The following is a 12,159-nucleotide window of genomic DNA, read 5'->3' as shown; positions in this document are numbered from 1 at the left end:
TCCCCGCGCCTGGCTGCGCGGCGCTGAGGCGGGGGAAGGTGATGGGGTGGTGGTGTCCCTGAAACTGGGATCAGTCGGCGGGTCCGGCCGCTTCCCTGGGGGCCGGTCTGGCACCGCTGGGCCCAGCGAAGGGCAGGAGCGCACACACCTGGGCTGGCTTTGTGTGCAAGCCCTGAGCAGCGTGCAGATAACAGAGCTACGCTATGGCACGCTTTGGTTTTTATAAAGGGTTCTGACAGGGTGTAGTGCAAGAGGCACTCACACAAATCCTGTGGATAAAACATTACAAGATGATAAATAACTATGAATAAATACGCCTGAGCAAAGTCAGGCAGCGTCACCGGATCGGTACCAAAGGCTTCACTGCTGTAACCTGTTCATAGGCATAAGTGTCCTGAGAAGGGAATCGGCAAGGATGAGAAACTGCAAGCAGAAGCAAATTCAAGGTAATAAATGAGGTACCTTAAAACATCTTCACGTTATGTAGGCAATAAAGTGAAGTTCAGTGTTGCATAAGAGAAAAGTTGTACCCATGTAGAAAAGCACTTTATACAAATACATAAATCCATAAATGTATGTCTTCTCATTTAGGAAAGATTTTTAGAGGGAAGATATTTCAGTGAAAATGTCATGGTTACCAGCTGTCAAAAAGACAAACAGAAAGTGACAAACTAGGACAGCACTTAAGAACAGGACAAAAAATGGCCCCATGAGCACTCCAGTAGGCTGTACTTATAGTGCTGTGTGCAGTTCTGCTTCTCCGTCATGGAAAGCAGATTGTTAAATTGGAAAAAGAGTGCTGGGGACAAGGAGAGGTATGGGGTAGTTTCAGAATAAAGGGAGACAAAATGGGGTAGGACTTGTGTCATCTGTGTGAAGCACAGTGTGAAGCACTAACAACTCCATTTCACTTTTTTAGAATGATAGTAAAGAAAAAGAGAAAAGGTCATGAGGAACCGGTACAGAAGAAGAGAAAGGTGAAAAGCAGTAGGAGCCAGACTATCATTAAAATTGAGAAAGATGTTCAAATTGTCATTAAAACTGAGGATGATGACCAACTTCAGACAAAAACAAAGGTGAAGAAGAAGGAAAAGTTTAAAGAAGATGAATGTTTAGACCAATTAGAACTGAAGAGGAAGAAGAAGAAAAAGAAAAACAAAAAAAAATTTGATTCTGAATTACTGAAAGAAACACGTTCAGAAAGCTTTAAGCATTTGGAAGGCCATCTGGATACAGAACCTCAAGAGGCATCAGAGGAACAAATTAAAATTCTCAAAAAAAAAAAGAAGAAAGTGCATTGTCAGTCCCCCTTATCATTGGAGAATAATCAGAGCGGTGATGTGGAGCTGTCAAGTCATCATACAGATGGTACTAAAGAAAATGAATTTGCTTATAAAAAAAGCAGAAAGAAGGCTGATTTCAGTTTGGATGGTGAAGAAACTAAGAAAAAAAAGAAGAAAGTTTTTTTCTTTGATTTTTCATTAGAGGGCACCCAGGACAGTGAACAGAAACAGTCTGAAAATGTTTGTCAAAAAACACACCAATGTATTTCACAAGAAAAAGCTTTTATGGGCCCAAACTGTGCAACAGCTATGATCCAGAACGATGGGGAGAGTTATGTGAGAAGAAAGAAAAAGAAGAAAAGGAAAGATAAGTCTGACTGCATTTCACCACTAGCAGATAATCAGTACAGTATCTGTGAAGTTCCTGATGGCACCATAAAATTAAGTGACAGAAGAAAAAGGCAAAGAACATTTACAAATAGAGAGGAAGAAGACACTGCTCAGAACTCTACAAGTATTAGAGAGGCCAAGAGGGAAAAGAAGAGAAGCAAAGATGTTTCTTCCATAACATATGAAGATAATCCAGAGTACAGTCACAGAGGTGCTGGTAAGCATCTCCCAGCACAGCAAAAAGTGGAGCTGGAGGAAGAAAAGCTTTCTGGAAAAAAAAGCAGGAAGAATATCAAGGATAATACAGTCAGCAAGAAAAAAAAGAAGAAGATGGAGAAAGAGGAGGAGGAAACAACATACTCAAAAGTTTATTTAACCAATGACAGTGCATTTAAAAGACAAAAAACAACAGTATTAGAAAGCAATAAAAAGGATAAAGAGAGTGAAATGAAGCAAGCCCAATATGTCACAGGGGACACTGTAGATGGGCTATTATGCAATAGTAATCATATGGTCTGTGACAGGAAAAGCAAAAAAAGAAGAAAAGAAGCACCACAGGACTGTGCTAAAGAGCCAGGTTCAAATGCAAATACAAAAAAGATTAAAAAAGAAGACATGGGAAATGAGACACTGGTAAGTTGTAAAGAAGAGGGCATCTTTGCACCCTCCTGCTAAGGAACTGAAGGTTTTTCAGGTCAGCAGTTTCCTATTTTACAGGTTGTTCTGCCTGTTCAGACCCTTAGGTTGTATTTAGGTCAATAGAGGTTTTCTCTGAGTTTTGAGGAGCAGAATCATCTGATTTCAGCATGTAATAGCTGTGAATCATGGCAAAGTACTTTTGAATGCTGCAGTGATCTAGTGTTTAAATTGTGAAAATACAAATATTACAGCTAACAGCAAATCTTGGCACAAAAGCTAATGCATACAGTCATAAATGTTCTCTACCCCTCCTTCACTTGCTCTCAGCAAAGTGGCAACACTCCTACCATGTCATTTAACCTGAGCAAGTTGATGACATGGGCAGCATGAGTGCATCTAACTGTGTCTGTCAGGCTTTTGCTGGAGCTTTTGCTGCTGTTAGTGCTGGAATTGCATCGTGTTAGAAACAAGGGAGGGATTTAGCCAAAGCCTGTTGTCTAACTTGGACTAAACTTTAGGGAAAATCCCAAGAATCCTAACTGTAGACTAGGCCTTTTGCATTGATGTATCAGTTCTGATAGAAAAATAGTAGAGAACAACCTAAACAAATCCTTACTTAAACAAATAAATCCATGCAAGACAGATACGAGAGCCATGCAGATTATACCTGAAGGTAACTGGAACTGTATCCAGCCTGACTCTAAAGGAAATCCCATCCCAGAGTCTTGCAGTATTGCCATTCCTGAAACAAACATGGAGAGGAACTGATGAAAGATTTGGAATATTCCTTGATGTTTGTTTTTTTTTTAATTAAGGCTGTTAAAATTTGGCTTTACTGCTTTAACACACCCCCCCCCTTTTTTTTTTTTATTCCAGTGTTTTAAAGCTATTTAAGTGCCCAAGTTAGTGCCTACATGCCTAACCTCTGCTATCATTGGGAATTAAGCTGTAAGATGCATAGAAATTCAGTAGGTATCTAGCTGCATTTTTATCTGCTTCAACAACTTTGAAAACAGTTTATTGGAAGTCGTTAGGGGCTTGGGTTTATTTTCAAAGCTAATGGGAAACTGCACTCCAGTTTTTTATCAAGCATTTTGAATGCTTGGCTTCTTTAAAAGTCAGACAGCACTTAATGAAGCATCACTGAAGATTTTTGTAAACTAGGGCTAGCTTATAAAGTAGGAGCCCATAGCACTAGCTGCCTCTCAAGCACACTTTGCTTTGTTGGCACTCGTGTGCAGTGCCTTGATTTGCTGTGGAAACAGGGCGTTTTCTGGTGCTGAGTGCTAATAATTAAATACATACTTAAGCTTTCCTGGAGACCCAGGCACAGGCTTTTCCCATAAAGGTTTGAGTCTGGAGTCTCTGTGTGCTCATCAGACATTAGGTGAACAGATGTTTGGGGCTTTGTTCTTAGGTTTCTCCTTCTGACCTTTCGAAGGACACGGTGGTTTTATTACTGGGATTACTTTCTAATTAAATTGACATCACCTTTGAGACTGTCAGACATTATTGAGATTCTTGCAGCTGCTCCACATTCTGTGGAGGCAAGATAAGCCTAGCATTGACAAGTAAACTTGTATGACCCTTTACAATGGAAAACACAGCAAACAGCTTGCAAACAACTGAGGAGAAGGTCATAGGGTGATGCATGTTGTGTTTCTCTATTTGTATCCACCTCTGTCCTTTAATAATAAAAGGTACTTCAGAGACATCTTTCTGAAGATGGAGAAGTCTGGATAAATCAGTTCTATAGAAACCTTGTCCAGGCCAAAAGACACTGCTGCAGTGAATGGCTGATGTCAGTCTTGCATTTAACTGTGCCATAGTCATGGAACATTTTCTAGTCTGTGATGTGACACACTGCCATGTGCCTTGAAAAATTTCTCTTGGGCTTGTGCAGCAAGCACGAGAGTAAGTTCTTAAAACCAGTGTGGAAGTGACACCCACTTCCTATCAGTGATTGAGTATTCTTCTCATTGGATGCCATTACAGTCAACTTGGACAGAGTGAGGAGGAGTAAGAACTCAGCTTTCTTCTTTGAAGGTCTTTGCCTGCAGGTATCATAATATGCTGCCCTCCCATGAAGTGGGGGAAGACTACACTTTCAGAGGGGGTGATTTGCACCATGCAGTAGCCTTCAGCAGGTCAGTGACTTGCAAGGATGGGGGTGCACCCTTCCTCCTTCCTTGTCTGCCACTTAACCTTCCAGCTAGAATAACCAAAATGCTGCAGCTGTTTGCAGAATCCTGTCACAACAGCTCTCCCACTTGTGTTAATAGATCTGAAAAGACAGTACCAGGCCATCTAGAAGTAAATTGGGATGGGTTTTTATGTTGTTTTTTCTTTTCATCCAAGAGAATGAGCTCTCCTTACTGCAGACAAGTGTTCTTGCATTTTAATGGTCCGTGTATGCCTCTGTGTGTGAAATCAGTGTATAAAAGGTAGCTTTGGAAAACAAGGTCAATCATTCATGGCTTTAAATGAAACTGTAAACCCTCAGAAAAGTAACAGCAGCTTCTGCTGACAGAAGTATGTTACAAATCTTTTCTTTGTCTTAGTGTTCCCTGGCTATTTCATGCTTGGGTTACTATGTTAGCTCTATCAATAGATCTTCCCTTTGGCCACCTCTTCCAGGCTGGTCTAAAGCTTGTGGCTCTGATTTACCACTATGCTGGACTTCTTACTTATCCTGTTGCAGTGGATGCCCCAAAATCTTATTTTCATTAGAAATTTCGGAAAAAAAAGCTGAGGGGAATGATCTAGAAATGCCAGTCAGTGGGACCAAAAGCTGATGAAGGGCTGCACTTTGTGGAAGAGTTGTCAGTGTCTGGCTGCTTGTGGACTCTGCTACTAGGTTTCCTCTTGCCATCCTGCCCATCCATTCCCACCCTAGCTGCTCTGCCTCTTCACATCAGGTCCCCTGATCCTTGCTCTCAATGTGGAGCTAACATTCTGTTTGCTGCCACTGCAGGAGATACTTTATGTATGTGTCACACCTCTCCTTGTGCTCTTGGAAGACTAAGAGCTCCATGAGACCATCATCTACTCTGCATTTGTACAAGATAGCACAATGCAGTTCTCTCAGTAGGGGTTTTCCCTTATTGGTTTGTTTAGGGTTTTTTAAGTGGCAAGTGCATCAACATGCCTCAAGCTTATCCTGTGCCTTTATCTTACTACCAATTTTAAAATTTTTAACTTCTTTTAACTTTTGCTCTTTCTGTCCCTTATTTCAAGTATAAATTGAAACTTCTATGAACTGGTTTAATTTGAAATGACCCTGTCTGCAAATGTTACTGTATGTGCCAGTCAGGTTGTGAGGTCCATTTCAATGTGTGGATTTCAAAAAATGCCTTATCCCTTGTTTAAAAAAGAAAAAACAAACAAAAACAACCTCTTCCTTGGGGAAAAAAAGTCTCTCCATAGAAAACACAGGTTTAATTGGCATTTCTACCATAGACCTGACTATTTCTTCTTGCCCCAGAACAGTACTACTGTACTGCTTAGTGGTTTTTCATAGGCAGAGCTGTGTAAATTCTAATTAACCAGAATGGATAAAAATACTCAGACAAGTTAGAGTGGTGGTTTTTTTTCTTTTTTTTGCTGTTTTACAGGGACATGTGGATGATGTAACAATTGTGCAGGAAAAAAAAGGAAACTGTGATGAAGTTAACATAGACAAGGTATGGTTTGCATTCACTGTGCAAGATTTACAGCAAGTCAGCATTCAATGTAGGCATAGAATTTGCCACCAAATCCCTGCTTTGTTGCTTGTCTATGCCAAGATTTCCCTAAATAGAGCTCTGCTTAAAATGTGCTTTACCTTCCATTGGTTAAGTCCGAAATGTACAGCTCCAGTCACAGTCTGAAGCTGCTAAGTAGTGTATTAGGTTAAACACAGGTTTCTTTGCCTCTCATCAATGTTGGCTGTTACAGTGTAGCTGCTGCCTACAGTCAGAAGATTAAACTTACCTGATACGGCAAAATACTCATTTAAAACACTGCTAGAAAAACCACAGTTCTTGTGTTGAAGGTGTAAAAGGAGCACATGCAAAACTCTGAACATTCTCTGAGCACTATCCTTTCCTCCATTTTCCATTCATTTAACACATGAAAGATAGTGGTTTGTGCTGTCTTCTCTGCATGCTAGGTGAGGCGGCAGGCTCTGCAAGAAGAAATTGATAGAGAATCTGGCAAAACAAAGGCGTTCAGCCCCAAAGTGGAACGGGTATGTATGAGCTTGGAACTTGACCTTATGGACATACTGGGTCACACAGCAGGCTGCTGAAAAAAGCACTGCACTGCCTTTTTGTATGTGGCTAGGGTACGTGGCTTGGCACAACAGCCTTCCTTCTGACTGTAAAGCTAAGGCTGTGCTATAGAGCAAGTTAGTAAAATCCCCAGAGTCGATGAGCTGAACAGTGAACTCCAACATCTGGCATTGTGCAGTGCTCTAACTCCCATCATCACTCCTCTAAAGCAGCATTTTCTCAAGTTCCTCTGGAGAAGGAGCCACAACAAATTGCTACAGAAGCATTTTCTGCTTGCTGTGTTGCTTTTTCATCCTAGTCAGCCAGCCTCCTGACAGGTTTACAGTAAGGCAGTGGAAACTGTTGCAGTAGTGTTTAGCAGGGGTAGTAAGATTCAGGAGAGGAAGCTCTGCTAGTAATCCAGAGTTCTTAGTTGTTTTGCAAAAACACCAGTATACCCAGAAATTTAGAATATACCTCAGGTTCCAGAAGCAGCTGGTGTAGGCTTTTACATAGCAGGAAGCAGACTGCAATAGCTCTGGACCTGCAGCTATCCTGTAGTTTCTAAAGCCATTGAGAAAAGTGTCGTCCTTGGCAGAGGATCTCAGTGCTTTGGTGCTGATCTGTTTCTGTCCAGTAGTATGCAGAAGAATAGAAGCTATGTGAAGCTGATGAATTAGTTTCCAAAGAACGAGCTGGAAGTGCTGCAGCAAAAGCTATGTATAGTGCCTGCCAGCAATTCACTTAAAACAATTTGCAGGGTTTGACAAGCCATAATTATTTTTGCATCTGTGCAGATGTCTCCCATTGCAAAGGGAGGACATATTTCTCTGTGTGTGTGTGTGTGTGCATAAATCTGTGCAACAGACCTGGGCTTACACAGCAGCTTGTCTTAGAGCAATTTAAAAATACTAAAGTACTATGGATAGCTTTCTTTTAATAGCAGGTGTTCTGGCTTCTGATAGGCAGTGACACTCCAGCCGTGCTTTTTTGTTTTGTTTTGTTTTTTACCTTTATCTGCTACAGCTTGCCTGCAATACTGGCTAGCATGCTATGTGTCATGTTGGCTGTGTAGTAGAGAACGACAGTTTCATGCAAGCTGCAACTGTTGAGTTGGAAGGAATTCTGGCTTACATAAGCATACCACTGAATCTACTTTTTTTTTTTCCCCTTTGATGTAGCCACCTCAGTCTATTTCATTAATGATCAAACATTATTCCATCTAATATCACCTCCAATTTTAAAGAAAAAATGGGAAGTAGCAGTCCTGCCAAGAATAGTTATAAATGGCTGCACAGCTCCTAGCTGTAGCTCAGAAGTCAAGAGCCTTAGATAATGAAGCCAAAATTTCATAAACTGTGAATCATATGATATATCTTGGATTATCCACAACCAGCTGGATTCTGATTTTACTTGGACACTGCCTCCACTCTCAAAGGAAACAGGCAAAAGAAAAATTTTGAAGAAATGAGCTAGTTCAAAGATACAGTGAAAGGTGAATATAGTAAATACAAGAACACAGAAAACTGCGAGGGAGGGGAAGTTTTAACTATTATATTTAGCCCTGTTAGATAAGAGCGTGGCCTCAGTTTTGTACCCTTGCAAATGTTACTTAAAGCATATGAGCCAGATTGAAGACTCTTCAAAACTAACACAAAAACCTTGCTCAAAACAGCAGCTACCTAACTAGGCAACCAGAACACAGAAAGATAACTGTTTAAAGTGACAGAGTGAAAGAGAGAGAGGATTAAGCCTGAGAGTTGTCTTACAATATGGGAAATGATTGGGCAATGTCTGGCTCTCTGAGCTAGGTAAATATTATCCAGAGAGCAGAAAAGCCAAGACTCCTAAAGACAGAGGGAAAAGAGATTCTGACAGTGAATTCAGCCCTCTCTCCAGGTTATATGAACTGAAATACTAATGAAGACGCATTCATGCAGGGTTATGTCACTTTTTTCACCATGAGAGGTGCTACCCATGGAATAGCTGCTTCCCAGCTGTCAACCCTGTGGCGTTTTGTAGCTGATTCTGTTCTCATGGTACATGGCTAGAAACTGTCTTCCTTGGTCTTGGTATTATTTAATTTTATCATTAACCTTGTTTTGCTTCACAGGATCCAATATTGGGCCAGTGGAGCACAGCTACTTTTCAAAGCTCCGAAAAAGAAATGAAGTTTTTTAGACTGATGGGTGGCTTGAAAAGGGGCTCTTCTGTGCCTATGCAAAATCTCTCAGCAACTACAAACAAAGCAAACATGGCTCTGAACAAGGAAGGGGAAGAGAAGTTACAGCAGGCTCTGAAGATGGAATTTGATAAAGCAATGAACTTGAAGCAACATAGAGGAGCTGGTCTTGGATTTCAACCTACTGCCAACAAAAAAGTACACATAGACAAATATACAACTAGATCTATAAAGTTTGAAGATTAAAACTCTGAGGTAATAAAAGGAATGGAAATTTAGCAGGGACTTTTTTTTTTTTACTTTCCACATCTTTTTACTTGAAATAAAATGTAAAGTGTTTAAGAAATTTGATTTATGAGGCACTTTTAGTACAAGTCTGCAACAGCATACACCAGAGTGTGTGGAGCTGGGTCCTCACTTCAGCTAAACAGGAAGTTTTTGAAACCTTGACAATACTTTCTACAAGGCAAAAGACAGCCTCCTTCAAAGACTGAAGTGGGCAATGCCTGCAACAAGCTGATAGTAAATTTTTTTTAAATGTTGATTTCAGAAACTTGGTTTTAGCAACATGTCAGGGATTCAAAAGGATTTTGGTGTTCTGTAAAGCCTTCCTATTTTCACACTCAGTGAGTGGTACAAAGTGATGGTGTTTTACTTGGAAGAAACACTACAGGTATACCTACAAGTTTGATGAGGGTAAGCTTTTAACTCAAAGCAGTTTCTTCAGTATTGACACCTTCATTGTACTAATGAACAGCACTGAACATCCACTATATTTTAACTGTGCTCTGGCAGTTGTATTTTCAAGCAGCAGCTATTACCTGTAAATTAAGGTAAATGCTTTCTGGATAAAGTACTAAATAGATGGATCTAGACTTCCCAAATTATAAAATGCAAGGTGATTGTAATAATTGGGTTCATTATACATCAGTGTGGATGAAATTTGTAGCCTTTGGCTCCTCAGACCATGTGCGCTTTGTACATTTTGTGCACCAGGCATTTTAAACAGAGTACAAAATGAGGCTGCATTTGTGTGAGTCACCTTCAGACTTCAAGGCTGCAAAGAAGTCTCTTGCTTGAAGTTACCAGAAGAATAGTTGAAAACCTGTCAGGTACATTATTCCTGGCTGTGCCATTTGTTAGGGGAGCCAGTGGTGCTAAGCTGTAGTGTAGCTCTGAAGCAGAAGGAGGCCTTATGTCCATGCCTGCTGTAGTGTAGTAGTGGCTGCCAAGCAGGGGAGCCCCTCAAAATTAGGTCACCATCTTGACTTCCCCAGCTCATTGTTTTTCCACCAAGTCACCTCTGGTTTGATAAGATCATTCTGACTGAACTACTAAATTTCTTGCTCTTTTTAAGGCAACCTCACTCAGCACCATACTCTTCTCCAGTGGATTCCACTGCCCGAACATAAGCTGCCTCTAGCAGAAGACAACAGAACAGCAGCTGAGTCCAATGTATTTGGGCAGCTCCTGAGGGGAAGTGAAAATTATGCAGAGGTCCCATCTTAAGGGACTACCATGAATCTGCTCCCATAATTGGGATAAGAGAGAGATGTTGAACCACGTCCTGCAGGGTCTGAACTTGTCTTTGAGGAAAGCATTTATTTCCTTTAAAGTGTCATTTAAAAGCATTACCTTGAGGTGAGTCTCTCCTGCACAAGTGCTCTCAAAGCTCACTTCAGGACATGGTTTAATGGCCATGGTGGTTGACATTTGGACTCAATGATTGTACAGGTTGTTTCCAACTGGCTTCAGGTGGCCCTTCTGGGCTTCAGCTGTTGCTTTACTTAAATTCAAGTAGTGGAAGTTCTAGTTTCAATACTGATTTAAGACAGTGAATTCAGGGCCTCAGCTACTTGCTTGTCAAAAAAGTGAGTTAAAGGATCAGGTAGAAAAATGTCAACTAATGACTTCATTTAGGGGAGGGACAGCATCTACAGCTTCCTGCTGCAGAGCCACTCATATAGGTAGTGACTTGTTTGCACTGCCCCTGACAAGACATGCCTAAGGTGATACTGGTCCTAGCTTTGCCTTTGGATAAGGACTCTTCCATTTAGATCTGCATAATGGCTACCTGTATGTGCTCAACTCTAGCTTTGTGGATGGCCTGGCACCTTGCTCCTGATAACAGCATGCATGTGAAAATGTTGTAGTTTGAAAAACAAGACATACCTGAGAAGAAGCAGCTTTTTTCAAGCAGCTAAAGTTGGCCTGGCCTGCGTAGTTGCTGTATACAGAAGAAAGAGGAGGTCTAGAGTAAGTGATTTAACTAATTTTGCTCTAACATGGAAGTCAGCCAAAAGCAGTTTATTAGAGTGGCTGTGTTAGCTTCTAAGCTAGATGTTTACAGTTTGCTCCTGATAACTAACCAGAGCTATTTTTGCACTAATAAAAACAGTGGTGAAATATTTAAAAACATTTCTCATGGTGGTCTTGCATCAATAAAGAAACCAAAGTTATACTGTGCTCAAAAGACAACAGGCAGAACTTGGTGTCTGCATGGGGAGGGGGAGTGGTTGTGAGATATGTAAGCCTGCTGTAAGAGTTTCCATTTCACAGAATCTGGAACACCTCCACACTGGGTTTAGAGCAGGACATTTGCCCTCAGAAGGCAATTTCTGCCATACCACAGCTGCTTAGTGTGACCCACTTGGTTCAGAGAGCTCAAGAGTTTAATCCCACTTACCCAGTTTGTGGTTTATGTTTCCAAGACCAACAGGAAGAATCATCTACGTGGTGGTGTTTTGTACGGCTGCAGCAAGAAGGAAAGCTGAATTAAAAGTGGGATGTGATAACATGTGCAGCATTCTTATTTCATTATCTATGTACACTTTAGACAATTATTTAAGGAAAGTCAGTGTAATTAAAATAGCAATGTACTAAGGGTTGGAAAGGTTCTGTATCAAGTTGATAACACTTCATAATTCTCTTGTATTCCTACAATTTTTCTCAGCTAACGCAGTTAGTCTGAGCAGCACTAAAGGGTCCTAGTTCAGTTCTGTACAAATTTAACACAAAATACATATTTAAGATGTACCCTGCTTCAGTAACCAATGAGGAGATAAAAACATGCAACAAGAATGGTTTCATAATGTGAGTGGTATTTGTTTTCAGCTTGCTAACTCCTTAAATACATGGTTCTAGCAAAACTAATTACTTGTTTAGCTTAACAAAACCTGAATATCTCTTAATATCCACATAAGGATTTAGCTTATTAAAATACTTACCACAAAGCAAAAGCAGCAAGGTCTCAACATGGTTCCTTACCATGGGACAGAAGAGGTGAAAGTGACATTTTATTGGGTGTAATAGCAGTGCAGGTAACTGAATTCCACAAGGGTAAGGTGATAAATTTGTATACACAAACTGCCCCAGAACCACCAGATGAACTGTAGTTTGCTTTATTCAGTGACAG

The 12,159-nt window shown here is 40.7% G+C and overlaps 1 protein-coding gene across 1 annotated transcript; it reads left to right on the top strand.

The window, feature by feature from the left end:
- Positions 1-425: 425 nt before the first annotated feature.
- KNOP1 (lysine rich nucleolar protein 1) lies at positions 426-8,990 on the top strand. Its single transcript, XM_054391227.1, has 5 exons — positions 426-446; positions 920-2,306; positions 5,927-5,995; positions 6,463-6,540; positions 8,676-8,990. The coding sequence occupies exons 2-5, from the start codon at positions 921-923 to the stop codon at positions 8,988-8,990; spliced, it is 1,848 nt and encodes a 615-aa protein (XP_054247202.1). The 5' UTR covers positions 426-446; position 920.
- Positions 8,991-12,159: the final 3,169 nt, after the last annotated feature.

This window comes from Indicator indicator, chromosome 22 (genome assembly GCF_027791375.1).
Source record: "Indicator indicator isolate 239-I01 chromosome 22, UM_Iind_1.1, whole genome shotgun sequence".
Taxonomy (NCBI): domain Eukaryota; kingdom Metazoa; phylum Chordata; class Aves; order Piciformes; family Indicatoridae; genus Indicator; species Indicator indicator.
Note: the sequence above shows the minus strand (reverse complement) of the source record. Positions and strands in the feature narration are given on the sequence as shown.

What these genes read in the sequence shown, in the direction of transcription:
- KNOP1 (XM_054391227.1), top strand. Translation starts at nt 921, where the DNA reads ATGATAGTAAAGAAAAAGAGAAAAGGTCATGAGGAACCGGTACAGAAG. An exon ending in ATGAAGTTAACATAGACAAG is followed by an intron (nt 5,996 to 6,462) that starts GTATGGTTTGCA and finishes TCTGCATGCTAG; the next exon opens with GTGAGGCGGCAGGCTCTGCA. An exon ending in TCAGCCCCAAAGTGGAACGG is followed by an intron (nt 6,541 to 8,675) that starts GTATGTATGAGC and finishes TTTGCTTCACAG; the next exon opens with GATCCAATATTGGGCCAGTG.